This window comes from Oncorhynchus kisutch, linkage group LG15 (genome assembly GCF_002021735.2).
Source record: "Oncorhynchus kisutch isolate 150728-3 linkage group LG15, Okis_V2, whole genome shotgun sequence".
In the NCBI taxonomy this organism is placed as follows: domain Eukaryota; kingdom Metazoa; phylum Chordata; class Actinopteri; order Salmoniformes; family Salmonidae; genus Oncorhynchus; species Oncorhynchus kisutch.
In genome coordinates, this window is record NC_034188.2 from 57,021,569 (window position 1) to 57,040,996 (window position 19,428).

At 42.8% G+C, this 19,428-nt stretch overlaps 1 protein-coding gene and 1 long non-coding RNA gene across 2 annotated transcripts; one reads left to right on the top strand and one right to left on the bottom strand.

Annotated features, from left to right (window-relative positions):
• The first annotated feature begins 1,080 nt into the window (after window positions 1–1,080).
• On the top strand, window positions 1,081–16,820 carry LOC116353626 (uncharacterized). The gene is made up of 2 exons (XR_004203121.1): window positions 1,081–1,436; window positions 11,974–16,820. It is a non-coding gene; the product is annotated as an uncharacterized LOC116353626 (long non-coding RNA).
• On the bottom strand, window positions 15,980–19,222 carry LOC109905543 (histone H3.3). The gene is made up of 4 exons (XM_020502969.2): window positions 19,085–19,222; window positions 18,085–18,228; window positions 17,728–17,881; window positions 15,980–17,493 (listed from the first exon to the last, which is right to left on the bottom strand). The coding sequence occupies exons 2-4, from the start codon at window positions 18,210–18,212 to the stop codon at window positions 17,365–17,367; spliced, it is 411 nt and encodes a 136-aa protein (XP_020358558.1). The 5' UTR covers window positions 18,213–18,228; window positions 19,085–19,222; the 3' UTR covers window positions 15,980–17,364.
• Between the last annotated feature and the right edge of the window lie 206 nt (window positions 19,223–19,428).

Below are 19,428 nucleotides of genomic sequence, written 5' to 3' on the forward strand. Positions count from 1 at the left end.
ATAATAATGCACCAGACACGTAGTAATGCACCAGACACATAGTAATGCACCAGACACATAGTAATGCACCAGACACATAATAATGCACCAGACACGTAGTAATGCACCGGACACATAATAATGCACCAGACACGTAGTAATGCACCAGACACGTAGTAATGCACCAGACACATAGTAATGCACCAGACACGTAGTAATGCACCAGACACGTAGTAATGCACCAGACACATAGTAATGCACAAGCCACGTAGTAATGCACCAGACACGTAGTAATGCACCAGACACATAGTAATGCACCAGACACATAGTAATGCACCAGACACGTAGTAATGCACCAGACACATAGTAATGCACCAGACACGTAGTAATGCACCAGACACATAGTAATGCACCAGACACATAGTAATGCACCAGACACGTAGTAATGCACCAGACACGTAGTAATGCACCAGCCACGTAGTAATGCACCAGACACATAGTAATGCACCAGACACATAGTAATGCACCAGACACGTAGTAATGCACCAGACACGTAGTAATGCACCAGACACGTAGTAATCAGCCTATACGTGTATTGATGTATTTACTGGGGTCAAACATTAGTTTGTGGAACCAGTCTCCCCTCTTGGTGTCTTCTGTTGTAAAACAGAAAAAACTGTCATGAATGTAAGGATGTGATTTATTAGTGAGGGATATTCATGTCTATTTAACATCAAGGCCATGTTAAGACAATGTAACCTTGGTTGGTTGCATACACAATTTGAGTGTACTCAGGGAATGTATGTATGTATGTGTGTATGTGTGTGTGTGTGTGTGTGTGTGTGTGTGTGTGTGTGTGTGTGAGAGAGAGAGAGAGAGAGAGAGAGGGATATTGTGTAAGCACAGAAAAGAGGAGATTACCCACTGATCACCAGTTTAAGAGGTCACCGATATAGAGCGTTGGTGATGGGTTGCATCAAGCATGGGCCAAAAAAGACAAACCAAAACACAACAACCCCCTCCTCCAAAACCCCTGAAACCCCACCAGTGTTACTGTGCAGCTGCTAGAGCCCTGACTTCATGGAATTTGTTCGATACACACAGTGGGACACCAACACGCTCACACACGCACAGAGTTCAGCCGATTTATCATAATATGCTTTATCTGAAAAGTAAGTATCTTACCTCGGGATAAAGGGAGGATAGTGGGGCTTGTAGTCAGATTGGCAGAGGAAGGGAGAGGATGGAGGGAGCGAGTCGGCTGGTCCAAAGGGAGGACATGAAGGACCTGTTTGGAACAGATTATGACTGATAAGATACAGGGACCCATACGCCGACACAATGGGGAAGTGTTGTACCCAGGAACCTAGGTCTCTACGGCACTGGGAGATATGATTGACAGATGGACCTGGAAGGACCACCATCGTACATAGATGAAGGGATGGATGGATGAACAGGTAACCCCCGAGGAGGAGGGTAGGGTGTTTGGACCCCACTGGGGGCCTTTTCTATAGTTGGAAGGAAAAAGAATGGTGGGATTCCTGATGAAGGAGTGTAGAGAACGAGAGGAAGTAGAGAGAGAGAGGAAGGGAGGGACATAGTGGGAGGGGCGTGGGGTAGGACCTGTCCACAGAGACATTATAAGGGGCATAGCTAAAGGCTTTTTACAGGTGTGTGTTTGGCCAACAAAGTCGGTTTGAGTGGGTTGAACCCTTTTGCTGTGCTATTTGGATTCAAATAGGTGTCTTGCGTGATTGTTTTTTTGTATGTGAATGTCCTTATGTGTAAATCTTGAAAGCACTGGCATTTCCATTGAATTGTAAAGGGTTAATAGTGAAGGGTTAACATCCATGTCAGTGGTTGTCATGGTATCAAGGTCAGGCTGTGTTAAGACTTAAATTAAACTGATGTAGGGATTACGCTGTGTAACTAAGCCAGGCAGTGACAGTAGTGGGTTTTTGTGCACAGATACACTTGACTGTACGATACATTAGGAACGCCTTCCTAATATTGAGTTGCACCCTCTTTGCCCTCAGAACAGCATCAGTTTGTCAGGGAATGGACTCTACAAGGTGTCGAAATCGTTCCACAGGGATGCTGGCCCATGTTAGACTCTGATGCTTCCCACAGTTGTGTCAAGTTGTCTGGATGTCCTTTGGGTGGTGGACCATTCTAGATACACAATGGAAACTGTTGAGAGTGAAAAACCCAGCAGTGTTGAATCTTTTGTCTTTCTCATTCACCTGAATGGCACATACACGATCCATGTCTCAATTGTCTCCAGGCTTAATTTAAAAATCTTTCTTTAACCTGTTTCCTCCCCTTCATCTACACTGATTGAAGTGGATTTAACAGGTGACATCAATAAGGGATCATAGCTTTAACCTGGATTCACCTGGTCAGTCTGTGTCATGGAAAGAGCAGGTGTTCTTAATATTTTGTACACTCAGTATTTATCGTCACTTTATCGTCACTTTGGGTATGGTATGTAAAGTATACAGTGGGGCAAAAAGTATTTAGTCAGCCACCAATTGTGCAAGTTCTCCCACTTAAAAAGATGAGAGAGGCCTGTATTTTTTTTATCATAGGTACACTTCAACTATGACAGACAAAATTTGGGGAAAAAATCCAGAAAATCACATTGTAGGATTTTTAATGAATTTATTAGCAAATTATGGTGGAAAATAAGTATTTGGTCACCTACAAACAAGCAAGATTTCTGGCTCTCACAGACCTGTAACTTCTTCTTTAAGAGGCTCCTCTGTCCTCCACTTGTTACCTGTATTAATGGCACCTGTTTGAACTTGTTATCAGTATAAAAGACACCTGTCCACAACCTCAAACAGTCACACTCCAAACTCCACTATGGCCCAAGACCAAAGAGCTGTCATAGGACACCAGAAACAAAATTGTAGACCTGCACCAGGCTGGGAAGACGGAATCTGCAATAGGTAAGCAGCTTGGTTTGAAGAAATCACTGATAATCTCCCTCGATCTGGGGCTCCACGCAAGATCTCACCCCGTAGGGTCAAAATGATCACAAGAACGGTGAGCAAAAATCCCAGAACCACACGGGGGGACCTAGTGAATGACCTGCAGAGAGCTGGGACCAAAGTAACAAAGCCTACGACCAGTAACACACTACGCCGCCAGGGACTCAAATCCTGCAGTGCCAGACGTGTCCCGCTGCTTAAGTCAGTACATGTCCAGGCCCGTCTGAAGTTTGCTAGAGAGCATTTGGATGATCCAGAAGAAGATTGGGAGAATGTCATATGGTCAGATGAGACCAAAATATAACTTTTTGGTAAAAACTCAACTTGTCGTGTTTGGAGGACAAAGAATGCTGAGTTGCATCCAAAGAACACCATACCTACTGTGAAGCATGGTGGCGGAAACATCATGCTTTGGGGCTGTTTTTCTGCAAAGGGACCAGGACCGTGAAAAGGAAAGAATGAATGGGGCCATGTATCGTGAGATTTTGAGTGAAAACCTCCTTCCATCAGCAAGGGCATTGAAGATGAAACTTGGATGGGTCTTTCAGCATGACAATGATCCCAAACACACCGCCCGGGCAACGAAGGAGTGGCTTCGTAAGAAGCATTTCAATGTCCTGGAGTGGCCTAGCCAGTCTCCAGATCTCAACCCCATAGAAAATCTTTGGAGGGAGTTGAAAGTCTGTGTTGCCCAGCAACAGCCCCAAAACATCACTGCTCTAGAGGAGATCTGCATGGAGGAATGGGCCAAAATACCAGCAACAGTGTGTGAAAACCTTGTGAAGACTTACAGAAAACGTTTGAACTCTGTCATTGCAAGCAAAGAGTATATAACAACGTATTGAGATAACCTTTTGTTATTGACTTATTTTCCACCATAATTTGCAAAAAAATTCATTCAAAATCCTACAATGTGATTTTATGGATTTCTTTTCTAATTTTCTCTGTCATATTTGAAGTGTACCTATGATGAAAATTACAGGTCTCTCTCATCTTTTTAAGTGGGAGAACTTGCACAATTGGTGGCTGACTAAATACTTTTTTGCCCCACTGTAAATAGCCTAGGCCCAGACACCTTTTAATTACTATCTCGATAAACTATTGCTTGTTTATGAAAATATTGTGCCTTCTCATTATACAGTACAGGTCTGGTGCTGCTCGTCAATATATTTACTATTCTAAATCTGGCCTTTGGTTATGCTTCTAATCAGTCCTGCAAAACTCTGAGAACGTCTGATATGCTGTATATCAATACGACACATGCTGGGAAAAAGGTAATGAAATAATGCTTTCAAAGTTTTCATGTTTGCATGCATTCATGGCTAGATTATGTTCTCTTTCTATTTTTTGCAAGGGTTTTGATTGTTGATTGTATTATCCATATTCCTAGCTTATTAAAGTTAGTATTGTAGAGATATTGGACATTGAAGGAGACACACTGAATGCAATATGTCATACAGTGTTGCAGTGTTAATACACAGTCCTCAGCCAGGATTTGTGGCTCAGTCAATGCCTATTGAATCTCAGTGTGTGTGCAACAATACTCACAGTTTGGATGCTGTCTTAATCAATGACACTACTCTGTGAAACACACACACACACACTCACGGCGTGTGCTGCTGACTGCGTCTGACTGCGTACGGGGAGATTCCTAATCCTGTGCAGACGGCAGCAGGTGGGGTCTGGGACTCGGTGTGTCAGCAGGGCAGGCATCAGTTTAACTGTGCTAATGGCCGGCGTTTAGAGTAGACACCCTGTCTTGCCCTGGACCACACTGTCCTGTCTGGGGATTACACAGGTTAACACCTGATATGCTGCTTATTCCTTCAACGTACACCGGGCCTTCACTCCGGCATATAGTCCCTGTATCTTTTGATAAAATCCACTACATTTCAACCTATGCTGCTATGTCACATAGCATGGGTGTACTTATTCGTATCAATACTTTTATCATATATGCATAATCTGTCAAATTACTTTGTGACATCCCCCCTGAATTTCTAATAATTTGCACCAGTTTTTTTTCCCCATTTCAAGAAATAAGAGCTGCAAAGTTGACCAAGTCTGTCTCCCATTTCATTCCTCCTTGGAGTAGGGGACAATATGTATTTGTATTTGTACTGTACATCTATTTAGAGAGGGCATTATGTGGTGGACAGGGCTAGAGTTAACATACTGTATCTGCAGTAAGACAGGCATCATATAAGAGAAGCATGACATAAAGTGTGTGAAGATGGCTGGGGGGTAGTCCGGGGCGGTGCCATGCCCCTGGTCCTTAAATTGGAGAATTTTGCATTTTTCAAACACCTGAAACAGCTTTTTTTCCTGCAATCTAGAGCCATAATCATGATTTTTAATTAGCTATCTGTATCCTCCTGACTCGTGGTCATTTTTTAAAAGAAACAAACTATCGGGGGCCTGCTGGGTGGCGCAGTGGACGCTGTGCCACCAGAGACTCTGGGTTCAAGCCCAGGCTCTGTCGCAGCCGGCCGCGACTGGGAGGTCCATGGGGTGACGCACAATTGGCCTAGCATCGTCTGGGTTAGGGAGGGTTTGGCCAGTAGGGATATCCTTGTCTCATCGCGCACTAGCGACTCCAGTGGCGGTTGGGTTGTGTTTCTGAGGACGCATGGCTTTCAACCTTCGTCTCTCCAGAACCCGTACGAGTTGAGATGTAGCAATGTGACATGATAGTAACTACTAACAATTGGATACCATGAAATTTGGGAGAAAAACGGGGGTCAAATAAAAATAAAAAACGAACTATGCTTCTCTGCTAAAATCTGGGTAAAATATTCAGTACATTTAGTTGTTGCTTGCTTTTCTAAGGTCTACCAACCTTGCCAGCTAAGCTAGTTAGACAAGCTAGCGAGTATTTATTGCCTGAAATGGCTTCTTGGTAGCTTGTTATGAGGTTGGGAGATTGGGAACCTATCTGGGCTAGCTAAACCCACCTTGATAAAAATTGCTAGGTGGCTAGCTAGCAGTATTACAGAGAAATATGAACTAAAATAAAGTATAAAATATATATGTGCACTACCGGTCAAAAGTTTTAGAACACCTACTCATTCAAGGGTTTTTGTTTATTTGTACTATTTTCTACATTGTAGAATAATAGTGAAGGCATCAAAACTATAAAATAACACATATGTTATCATGTAGTAACCAAAAAAGTGTTAAACAAATCAAAATATATTTTATATTTGAGATTCTTCAAATAGCCACCCTTAGCCTTAATGACAGCTTTGCACATTCTCTCAACCAGCTTCACCTGGAATGCTATTCCAACAGTCTTGAATGAGTTCCCACATATGATGAGCACGTGTTGGCTGCTTTTCCTTCACCATTTCAATATGGTTGAGGTCAGGGGAGTGTGGAGGCCAGGTAATCTGATGCAGCACTCCATCACTCTCCTTCTTGGTAAAATAGCCCTTACACAGTCTGGAGGTGTGTTGGGTCATTGTCTTGTTGAAAAACAAATTATAGTCCCACTAAGCCGAAACCAGATGGGTTGGCATATCGCTGCAGAATGGTGTGGTAGCCATGCTGATTAAGTGTGCCTTGAAATCTGAATAAATTACAGACAGTGTCACCAAGAAAGCACCCCCACAGCATAACACCTCCTCCTCCACACTTTACGGTGGGAAACACACATGCAGAGATCATCCGTTCACCCACACCGCATCTCACAAAGACACAGCGGTTGGAACCAAAAATCTCCAAATTGGACAAAGGACAAATTTCCACCGGTATAAGGTCCATCGCTTGTGTTTCTTGGCCCAAGCAAGTGTCTTCTTCTTATTGCAGCAATTCCACCCTGAAGGCCTGATTCACACAGTCTCCTCTGAACAGTTGAACTCTGTGAAGCATTTATTTGGCTGCAATTTTCTGAGGCTGGTAACTCTAATGAACTTATCCTCTGCAGCAGAGGTAACTCTGGGTCTTCAATTCCTGTGGCAGTCCTCATGAGAGCCAGTTCCATCATAGCGCTTGAGGGTTTTTGCAACTGCACTTGAAGAAACTTTAAAAGTTCTTGAAATTTTCCGTATTGACAGATTTTCATGTCTTAAAGTAATGATGGACTGTCATTTCTCTTTGCTAATTTGAGATGTTCTTGCCATAATATGGACTTGGTCTTTTACCAAATAGGGCTATCTTCTGTATAACCCCCCCTACCTTGTCACAACACAACTGATTGGCTCAAACGCATTAAGAAGGAAAGAAATTCCAAAAATGAACTTTTAAGAAGGCACACCTGTTAATTTAAAATGGATTCCAGGTGACTGCCTCATGAAGCTGGTTGAGAGAATGCCTAGAGTGTGCAAAGCTGTCATCAAGGCAAAAGGTGGCTATTTGAAGAATCTCAAATGTAAAATATATTTAGATTTGTTTACCACTTCTTTGATTACTACATGACTCCATATGTGTTATTTCATAGTTTTAATGGCTTCACTAAAATACACATATCAGCTTTATTGTTTGTGCTGGGGCACATTGGCAGTGTATGTGTGCATGGGGGTGTGCTGTGTGGGGGTTGAGTGGGGTAAGGGGGGTGTACAGTGGCTTGGGGACCCTCCCCGGCCCATATGGCAGCAGACAGCAGTAGTAATCAAGGAAGTGGAGCAACAGGCCTGAGCCCTTATAATCCCTAGCCACACTCTGACACGTGCCATGCTGACGCATACACCACCTGGCACACAAACACACTTGGATGCATGTGCACGCACAGACGCATGCACACACACACACAAACGCACGCACGCAAACATGCACATCATGTACACACATAAATACAGTGCTTTCAAAAAGTATTCAGACCCCTTGACCTTTTCCACATTTTGTTACGTTCCAACTTTATTCTAAAATGTATTCAATAATTTTTCCCCTCATCAATCTACACACAATACCCCATAATGACAAAGCAAAAAAAAGATATAATAAATATATATATATATATATATATATGATACAATCGGGGATATATATATATATATATCACATTTACATAAGAATTTAGACCCTTTACTCAGTACTTTGTTGAAGCACCTTTGGCAGCGATTACAGCCTCGTCTTCTTGGGTATGATGCTACAAGCTTGGTATATCTGTATTTGGGGAGATTCTCACATTATTCTCTGCAGATCCTCTCAAGCTCTGTCAGGTTGGATGGGGAGTGTCGCTGCACGGCTATTTTCAGGTCTCTCCAGAGATGTTCGATCAGGTTCAAGTCCGGGCTCTGGCTGGGCCACTCAAGGACATTCAGAGACATGTACCGAAGCCACTCCTGCGTTGTCTTGGCTGTGTGCTTAGTGTCGTTGTCCTGTTGGAAGGTGAACCTTTGCCCCAGTCAGAGGTCCTGAGCACTCTGGATCTAGGATCTCTCTGTACTTTGCTCCATGGTGGGATGCCCCCACCATGCTTCACCATAGGAATGGTGCCAGGTTTCCTCCAGACGTGACGCTTGGCATTCAGGCCAAAGAGTTCAATCTTGCTTTCATCAGACCAGAGAATCTTGTTTCTCTTGGTCTGAGAGTCATTAGGTGCCTTTTGGCAAACTCCAAGTGGGCTATCATGTGCCTTTTACTGAGGAGTGGCTTCCGTCTGGCCACTCTACCATAAAGGCCTGATTGGTGGAGTGTTGCAGAGATGGTTGACCTTCTGGAAGGTCCTCCTATCTCCACAGAGGAACTCTGGAGCTCTGTCAGAGTGACCATCAGGTTCTTGGTCACCTCCCTGACCAAGGCCAGTCTTCCCCGATTGCTTAGTTTGGCCGGGCGGCCAGCTCTTGGAAGAGTCTTGGTGGTTCCAAACTTCTTCCATTTAAGAATGATGGAGACCATGATGGAGACCACTGAGGATCTTCAATGCTGCAGACATTTTTTTGATACCCTTCCCCAGATCTGTGCCTCGACCCAATTATTTTTCTCTGAGCTCTACGGACAATTCCTTCAACCTCATGTCCAATCAATTGAATTTACGACAGGTGGACTCCAATCAAGTTGTAGAAACATCTCAAGGAGGATCAATGGAAACAGGATGCACCTGAGCTCAATTTCGAGTCTCAAGGCACAGGGTCTGAATACTTATATAAATAAGGTATTTCTGTTTTTATTTTTATTTTTAATACATTTGCAAAAATGTCAAAAAACCTGTTTTCACTTTGTCATTATGGGGTATTGTGTGTTGATTGCTGAGGATTTAAAAAAAATGAATCCATTTTAGAATAAAGCTGTAACGTAACAAAATGTGGAAAAAGTCAAGGGGTCTGAGTACTTTACCAAGGCACTGTACGTAAACATACAGATGCACACAAAGAAGAGAAGAGCGCCACACCATTGACATACAAAACATCTAAAAACACATAGTCACAAAATACTATTTTCCTGCATTGTAGTAGACACTCTAATCCAGAGTGATTTACAGGAGCAATTAGGGTTAAGTGCCTTGGTCAAGGAAACATCAAGAGTTTTCCCCCCTTAATGAGCTCAGGGATTCGAACCAGCAACCTTTCCTTTGCTGGCCCAACACTCTAAGCTGCTAGGCTACCTGTCATCCTTCAATGACACAACACTCGTGTTGTTTTCCAACTGCATACTACAATGCTTGCCTTACCTACACAGGTACTAGAGTACACACTGTCACAACAAGCACAACAAGCACAATAAACATTGGCACACACATTACTGCTTGTTTATTGGTAGCAAAAGCATCAGCTACTCTTTCTAGGGTCCACAAAAAACACAAACATGACAAGTAACAGAACAATGGTTCGCTGATAGACAAGGAGAGTCACACAAATTTCAAATACAATGATAGACAAACAACACAACTAAAAAATTATGCACGAACCAAGGGAGTCATGCATGCGCCTTGTGAAACGCTGTCACTCACACTTATAGATGTGCAGGAACTTCCACAGCATAGCTGTCTCACTGTATATTGTAAATACACACATCTACCCTCATTTAGCACACAAATAAATCACATTATTATAGGGCCACATTTGCGCATACATTTATATACCTTTAACACACATTTTCAGTTTACCACAAAAGCACCTTGTTAACCCACCAAACCTGACATTGCCCACACGCGGACACACACTCAGACAGACACACACAAACCCCTTTGCGGTGACGCATAAGGACACACTCTCACAATGGTCCCTCTTATTGTTAATTGGCTGTTTAATCCTGTGGAATGTCTCTAATTAGTACACTCTGGCGGGTGAGGATCTGACTCAATCTGCTGCGTTACAATAGACTGGCTGTAATGGGGATCTCAGACCACACTCTCTCAAGCACACGGTCAAACAAACTCCCATGCCCCAACACACACACACACACGTAGCAGAATCTGTAGACTGTGACAGTCACACACTGTCGCCTCATCACATGCAAAGTCATTGATACTCATGATTTTATTTTCCAATCCGGTTTCCACGACGAGGTCAGTTTGGGGTGTCAGTGACAATAATACTATGCATTTATATTGAAGAGCAAATAGAGCATCTAGGACTCAGTTGATTCCTCGGCATTTGAAGAAAAGTCTAATACATATGATAAATGACAAACAGATCATCATTAGCTACAGTACACCATTCAATAGAACACACACTCTCTATGTCTCAGTCCCTCAGACGTACATCAGAAGCCATTATCTGGCAACAAGTCATGTTATTGGATGTCTTGCTAACTGTTGGCAAACAGGACTGTAAACCTTGAGCTCACTTTACTGAATCTCCATGGTAGACCTAAGCCCAGCCCGGTAATAGAGTCACAGGTTGTCTTTGTCGTCACTAGACTAGGCCTCAGTGCATGAGCAATGAACCCGTTACCGTTTGCTAGATTGTGCTGTGTACTCCGCAGCGTCCTTTATAGCTATCCCACTAAGATCATGCGTTGCTGCGCTTGCAATGGGGTGTGAACAGTAAAAAAACAACTCTATACTATGGCTGGGTTCCATTCAGCCTGGCTCTGATAAAACGTTTCCTGATGAGGATAACAGCACCACCAAAGAAGATCGAGTGAATGATGCCTTCCAGGGCCAAGTCTGTTCACTGGTTAAAGTGCAAGACTGTGGGCATGCTGGAAGCAGACACAGTCAGCACTGGGCCTAGTGATAGGTGTCATGCTGAGTAGAACGTGTGTAAGTCTGAACAGTGACAAAGAGGTGGCTGTACCAGGAGCTTAAGGACCAGAATAAGAGTGAGGTGAAATATAGATACACAGGTTAAATGATGCAGATGAGTAGTAGAGAGGAATATTGAGAGGAAGGAATGAGACAGAAATGAAGGGAGAAGAGGTCAGACAAGAGGGGGGGGGGGGGGGGGTTGGACATGTCGGGTGGTGGTGGGGGGGTTGAAGGAAGACCGGGGAGGGCAGCATCACTGCTGACACACTGCTGCGGTCCAAATCCCAGCTTAGCGTGTCTAAAACAGGCCCGGGAAATAAGGCTGCGAGGCCCCTAATGCTGAGACCGCTGTCACCCCCAATCACTCACACATTGTTAATCCCCACGCCGTGACCCAACACAGACACACACACAGCCGCCCGCCCACAGCCACCACACACCAACACCGGGCGGCCCATTGGCCTTGGCTCCAGGCGGGTGGCCGGTCCCAGCACTGGGTGACACGAGCTGCAGGGTCAACCTTCTGTGCCGGGGGGGGGGGGGTACAAGAGCCAGCTGGGTAGAGTTGGGGTGCGTTTCAGTAGTGTTTAACATAGTAGTGATGCTATAAGATGGAGAATGTATGATGCACAGAGAGAGGGAGTGAAGGTGTTTAAAGAGACCAGGATGCACATAATTAAATAACCATTTTCTCCCACAACACAGATATTCTGGTTCTATCGTCCTTGTCACATCGCATGATAAGCATTTGTTTTCTTGTTCATTCTGCAGGAACTATGTAAACAATAGATCTTCTGTGCTCTGAGGATGCATTTGATAGTCAGACTTTGTCATGTTGCTAATGTCGGTCTCTTTTGTGTCTCCCTGTAGGTCCTGTCACTGTGTCTACCAACTCTGCACCCCTGAATAGTCCAGAGAGCCACAAGCCCTCACAGTGAACCAAGGTGCTCCAGTGAATACGGAGAGAGGGCCTGGATGGGAGGGCTGCAGGGGTTTCCCATGGTCTCACTTAGAAGGAACTGTTACTTAGAATGAATTGTCAAAGCTTCTTTCAGTAGTGTTGATCCTAATTGAACTGTCTGCAAACAAGCAAACAGATAAAGAATCTGATTTAAGTGGATAACACCATTTGGATTTATCGACATGAAGCTGAAACCCAGCGATACTCAGGTTACGTTTCATATACTGTACTGAACAAAAATGTAAACGCAACATGCAACAATTTCAACTATTTTTTACTGAGTTACAGTTCATATAATGAAATCAGTCAATTTAAATAAATACAGATACCCAGTCGGGAATACAGATACCCAGTCGGGAATACAGATACCCAGTCGGGAATACAGATACCCAGTCGGGAATACAGATACCCAGTCGGGAATACAGATACCCAGTCGGGAATACAGATACCCAGTCGGGAATACAGATACCTTTAAAAAAAAAGAAGGTAGGGGCGTGGGATCAGAAAACCAGTCAGTATCTGGTGTGACCACCATTTGGCTCATGCAGTGTGACACATCTCCTTCGTATAGGCAGTGGAACACACTGTCGTACACGTCAATCCAGAGCATCCCAAACATTCTCAGTGGGTGACATGTCTGGTGAGTATACAAGCCATGGAAAAACTGGGATATTATCAGCAGACAGGAATTGTCTCCAGATCCTTGCGACGTGGGGCTGTGCATTATCATGCTGAAACATGAGGGGATGGCGGCGGATGAATGGCACGACAATGGGCCTCAGGATCTCGTCACGGTATCTCTGTGCATTCAGGTTGCCATCAATAAAATGCAATTGTGTTCGTTGTCCATAGCTTATGCCTGTCCATACTATAACCCCATCGCCACCATGGGGCACTCTGTTCACAATGTTGACATCAGCAAACCGCTCGCCCACACACAACGCCATACAAGCTGTCTGCCATCTGTCCGGTACAATTGAAACCGGGATTAATTAGTGAAGAGCACACTTGCCATCGAAGGTGAGCATTTCCCCACTGAAGTCTGTTACAACGCCGCACTGCAGTCACGTTAAGACCCTAGTGAGGATGATGAGTACGCAGATAAGCTTCCCTGAGATGGTTTCTGACAGTTTGTGCAGAAATTATTTGGTTGTGCAAGCCCACAGTTTCATCAGCTGTTTGGGTGGCTGGTCTCAGATAATCCTGCAGGTGAAAGGGGGTACCTAGTCAGTTGTACAACTGCAAATTTTCTTAAAACGATGTTGGAGGCGGCTTATGGTAGAGAAATTAACATAAAATTATCTGGCAACAGCTATGTTGGACATTCCTGCAGTCAGCTTGCCAATTGCACATGTTGTGTGATAAAACTGCACCTTTTAGAGTGGCCTTTTATTGTCCCCCAGCACAAGCTGCACCTGTGTAACAACAATGCTGTTTAATCAGCCACACCTGAATTATTTTGGCAAAGGAAAAATGCTCACTAACAGGAATGTAAACAAATTTGTACAACACATTTTTGATAAATAAGCGTTTTGTGCATTTGGAACGTTTCTGGGATCTTTTATTTCAGCTCATGAAACATGGGACCAAGACTTTAAATGATTTATATTTTTGTTCAGTGTATATAGTGAAAACAAATAACAGCACATCGATACAACTTTCCCTGATGTACTGTGTAGTTCAGTGGTACTATAGCTAAAGTCACATTATAGAGTTAAGGAAACACCAGTATTTTGTTCTGCTAATATACACCCTTAGAGAAAAAGGTGCATCTAGAACCTAAAACAGTTATTTTGCTGTCCCCATAGGAGAACCCTTTGAAGATCCCTTTTTGGTTCCAGGTAGAACCATTTCCCCAGAGAGTTGTACATGGTACCCAAAAGAGTTCTACCTAGAACAAAAAGGGTTCTCCTATGGACGCAGCCAAAGAACCCTTTCGGAACCCTTTTTTCTACAAGTGTATTGAGAACAAAAATGATATGTGGACAGAGATAAATGAATAGGAATTGATAAAATGTTACTGCTTTAGAATGAGGTTTTATTTAGAATTATAGCAAGGGTCCAGTGTTGTAATTCAATAAAATGACATGACAAAAAATACAATCTGACTTTGGTGCCAATGTCTGCAGGCTACATTGTGCTTTTGCCACTTACAGTTGACGACCTATGTTTATACAGTATTTCTTCCTTTAATAATCGTACCTAGCCTGATTTTATATTGGTCTCTCCTGTCTGTGTGCCTAATGTTGTGTGTTTATGCTGGTGTTAATCTGTATCGTAGCTATGCGTACTGTATATATTTGAGTGTGCCTCTGCATATATACAGATTGTCAGGTGTGTGGCAGTAATTGACAAGGACACTGATCCGGTGGCTAGATTAGAAGGTCAGTGTGGGTGGAAACTAGGAAAGAGGGACAGCTATTCCTGAACCGGAGAATATATAGAACATGACTTTTCTGTCCTGCTGCCCGACATACTCACCCACAAATTGATGTACACAATAGATATTCACCCTCATTTACTTCAGGACAACAACCCTGTTAGGCATTTCTAATCAGATGCTACTGTTTAATGTTGCAGGCAAAAATAGCAGATTTCTTAAAATGAACAAGTCTGCAAACTACACCTACAATATTAAAAGTAGCACCTGAGTAGAAATATGTATGTGCAAAGGAATTGAGGGGACATAACCTGAATTAAGGGGACATAGACTAATTTAATTATGCTACATCCCCTCAATTCCTAAGAACATATTTTGATTACCATAATAAAACAGATTTCTACTAGTTTCCTGAACATGTTAAGCAACATGGTGGAAAACTTCAGTCATACTTGTTCAGTGGGGAATTCTAAAAGTCAAGAAGACAGATTCGATCTTTATGTTGATTCGTCCTGTCCACCCCTGTGAGAGATGTGCTATTCTGAGGCACTTGCATGCTTGCAGCCTCAATCATGTATTTCCACTTTAACATCAGTACACTTCTAGCAGTTCATTAGGGCAGACTTTCACATATTTTACAATAAAACGGGATAGAGCTAAACAAATATAAATGAGTTTGAATGTTGAAGAGATAGCAAGGGTCTCTGAGGCTGAGCCCAGTTTTTATGCTAGTGTTAATTAATTTATCAATGTGATGACGGAACAAATAAACTGAGCACTTTTTGGACATTCTCTATAAGGATGTTCTCTCTCTGATCTGAAGACTTCACATAAAAACAGAGACACATAGAATGACACTGTGCTCTAGGCCTAACTTACCACAGCTGAGAACAGATATCTGATACAGTAATGTTGATTGTTTCTGTAAGGATTCAGTTGTATATGTCAGATAAAACAGTACAGCTCCAACGGTCTGAATATTGTTGAAGAGATACCTAAAATAATGTTTAGTATAGGGCTCTACAGATACCCTCCATCCATGGACTTCACGTCATTCAGAGTATGACTTGTCTAGTTGGCTCGTTGTTCAAATGTGGTACTTTACTGCCCTCTAGTGGTCGTTTTGTATCTCAAAAAAATAATAAAGAACACAATCCACGTAAAAAACAAAGTTTTTCCATTGCCTCAAAACATGGGACAAGACTACCAATTGGATACCACGAAATTCGGGAAATAAAGAGGTAAAAAACTTGATTCACTACTGGACACTTTCTGTGTAACTCCTTTTCACAAGGATTCAATTTTTTTTTTTTTTTTATCACACACGATAACCTATTTTGTCCAGTATTTGAAACAACATTGGACTGAGATTGCTAATGCATTCAGAAGAACACCAGATTGTGATGGTCATAGCAAACAAACCTTACTCATAATGGTCAAAGTTGTGCTTTTCACAGCTCTGGCGATAACATCAAATATCTATGTTAGTAATTGATTGATAGTCAATGGACTAAACAAAATTGACAGAAGACAGGTGTGTGTGTGTAACATCCATTTACCACCTTATATGAGAAATCTGGAAATTACAAACATTGTTTTATTTCAGCATCTTAACATTTCAAATTCAAATTAAGAAATAAAAATGATTTAAGTTAAAAGGGTGACACATCAACCTGAGAAACATTACACAAATGTAGAATCTGGAGCAAAGTGAAGGGGGAGGTCTAAATATCTCTGACCATCCCATTTATAGCTCCCATAACATTAACATAAATTATCACTTTACCAATTACACTATTTTTGGTTTGCAAGAGAGCATTGACCACCAAGCTCCATTACCCTCACAACAAGGCCCCTCAGGAGCGATCACAAAGAATATCACTGGATTCACTATTTGTTTAAAAAAGCCTTAAAATGCTGTCTCCAATTATTTATCACTGAAACCAAATTTGAGAATTCAAAGACAAAGGGAAAACAGTGTCAATCAGGTAAAGGGGAAATGAAATGAGAATGAACCATCAAGGATCCCCTTTGACAGCCAAAATAAGCTTACGTCGATGTTGTTTTCTGTACAAAATTTAATTAGAATCCCCCATCTCCATTTCATTCACAAATATTATTTCCACGATGAAAAATGTGCGTAAGCAAAAAAATTAAAAAGAATACATTGACAACCAGTCCCATGTGGCTCAGTTGATAGAGCATGGTGCTTGCAACACCAGGGTTGTGGGTTCAATTCCCACAGGGGACCAGTCAGGAGAAAGTATGGAAATGTATGCACTACTGTTAGTCACTCTGAATAAGTGCATCTGCTCAATGATGTAAATAACCATGATAGTGATGATCAATATTGTAAGAATAAACCATTGCTCCAGAGATTTTTTTGAATTGTATACAATTTGCTGTGCTGATCAGAATCTACACACTCACACACAAAGAGGGGGGGGGGGGGGGGGCTGTACTCCCATTCATGCGTTCCCATGAAAGACACCAGCTCAGTCTTTATTTTACTGGCAGAGTTGGGAAGGAGGAAGGGGACTAGGGCAGTTGTTGTAGCACCCTGCAGAGAATGAGGTACTCCCCACTGCAGACAAAAACCTAACCCCATCCTCCTGTGACCACTACCTGTCTCAGATTCCCTGTCTTCTGTTTTATCTGATCTCTCCACACGGCATCATGACAATGGGACATCTGATTTGATGGTGTGGTGGTGGGAGATCTGACCAGCAACAAGCAGGTACATGCACAAAAGAGTACCCTATAATAGTCTGCTGCCGAGAGTACTAAGAAAACACCACTATACACGTTATTCTTATCATAATCATTGTTTCTCTAATCACTACCAACATAAGAGGAGAGGGCAGGTAGGGGAGGGGGAAGACAGACTGGTGAGAAGAGGAGAGGTAAATTAAAGAGGCATTTAAGCGCGCTCCCCACGGATACGACGGGCCAGCTGGATGTCTTTGGGCATGATGGTGACACGCTTGGCATGGATAGCGCACAGGTTGGTGTCCTCAAACAGACCAACCAGGTAAGCCTCGCTGGCCTCCTGCAGACAACAAAGAACAGGTATGAAAAATGGCTCACGACAACACACTTAAAAATGTGTGGACAATATCAACCTATAAAATGCTATTCTGTGATACACTCAGGCACATGATCCAAGTATTCCTCTTCAGTGTGTGATAAAACAATCAACACAATGCAATTATTTTTCTCTTGCCTCAAACTTGAGTTATGTGGTTTATGACAGCAACTACAATGGTGATGATGTAGCACTGACCTGCAGGGCTCCAATGGCTGCACTCTGGAAACGCAGGTCAGTCTTGAAGTCCTGGGCGATTTCTCTCACCAAGCGCTGGAAGGGCAGCTTGCGGATCAGCAGCTCAGTGGACTTCTGGTAACGACGGATCTCACGCAGGGCCACCGTACCAGGCCTGGAGGGAAACACAGTTAGAAGAATCCCATGACTAACATCACTGTATGGATTCATTACAAAAATCCAGAATCAAACTCTTCAGGCCTAAATCGTATCTTGAATCAGGTGGTGATGGAGTCATAATAAGGGCCAGTACTGTGACTCAGGGACAGGGGGCAGCTCTGGTAAGACCTTATCAGCCTTTCTGTCACTCTCTCTCACCTGTAGCGATGGGGCTTCTTGACCCCACCAGTAGAAGGGGCACTCTTGCGGGCAGCTTTGGTGGCCAGCTGCTTACGTGGGGCTTTGCCTCCAGTAGATTTACGAGCTGTTTGCTTGGTACGGGCCATGGCTCCTACAAATTACCTGAATGAAGGGGAGAACCACATACATCGATGTGAGATATAACAATGACCATAGGTTAAAAATGTTAACTTTCAGTTGTTGCAATTAGACCTGATAAACAAGTCATTGCATTTTTATTAATCCGTTCTCAGCTGATTAAAAACTTAAACTAAATTGAAAAGCACTGAAACAAGAGTTTTATACAGTAATTGGGTGTTCAACTCATTGTCATTGAACACATTTGGAACAAAAAGTGCGGACAAGCTACAACATGAATCTATCTCCCTAATCAAAGTCGACAGTGAGCCAATCAATCAATCAACGGGGAAAACGACGGCATTGGTTGGTTAGTCAATCTAATTGTGTAAACATATGACTAAGACCAATCAGCGTGTGTTCTGTCACGAAGAGGCGGGATCTACAGCTCCCAGACATTGTTGGTAGCCCCGCCCACTCAGCTGTGATGATGGCGGCTGCTTGATGCGCAACCGGGATAAAGACCCAAGGCAGAAAAGCAAGGGAGTAGCACTAAAACTTTGATATTTCAAGAAACAGCAGTTTGACAATCTCATTAAACAACTAATACACATTAAAGAAGACATCCCAGGGAACTCGTATGTAGGCATAGAAACGGAGTTCGACCGCCAATGCCTGCGTACAACCGAAGCGAACCCGCGCATAATTTGAAACAATTTCTCCGGCTGCACTAGCTGTAGAAAAGGCTGCAATTCTGTGCCGTTTCGACAGTCGGGTTTGTTATTTTTCTCTACGACTAAAATGAAATGGATTTCCAACAAAATAACCAGAATTGAAGCAATTTGAAACTTTTCAAATGTGAAGTTACCGTAAATTAAAAGCAGTCGAGTGTTTGACTTACCTACACCAAAAGAGGTTAAAAAGGATGTGAGAAATGTTTAGCTTGTCTGGCCGTGTCAGTATTTTCTTCCTCGTATCCACAATGGGAACAAACGTACAGCGGGAAAATGGCTGCTATGTCAATCATTTCTCCCATAATGCAACAGTGTATACACACATTTCTTGTTTTGTAGCACTTCGGCCACATGTCCTTTGGATATTTATTTTGTACTCTGAATCGGTCTCAAATTCATAAGCGAACATCGTAGCCTACCTAATATCGATATTTTTTATCCAGATATTGTGGAAATGTATTGGCTTTTCAATTTGCCATGCTCAAGAAAATGATGCAATTGTATATCCGTG

Excerpts from the sequence above, each read along its gene's own strand:
- LOC109905543 (XM_020502969.2), bottom strand. The coding sequence starts at position 18,212 with ATGGCCCGTACCAAGCAAACAGCTCGTAAATCTACTGGAGGCAAAGCC. Across the intron at positions 17,882-18,084 it reads AAGAAGCCCCATCGCTACAG|GCCTGGTACGGTGGCCCTGC; the intron begins GTGAGAGAGAGT and ends GTTTCCCTCCAG. Across the intron at positions 17,494-17,727 it reads CAGCCATTGGAGCCCTGCAG|GAGGCCAGCGAGGCTTACCT; the intron begins GTCAGTGCTACA and ends TGTTGTCTGCAG.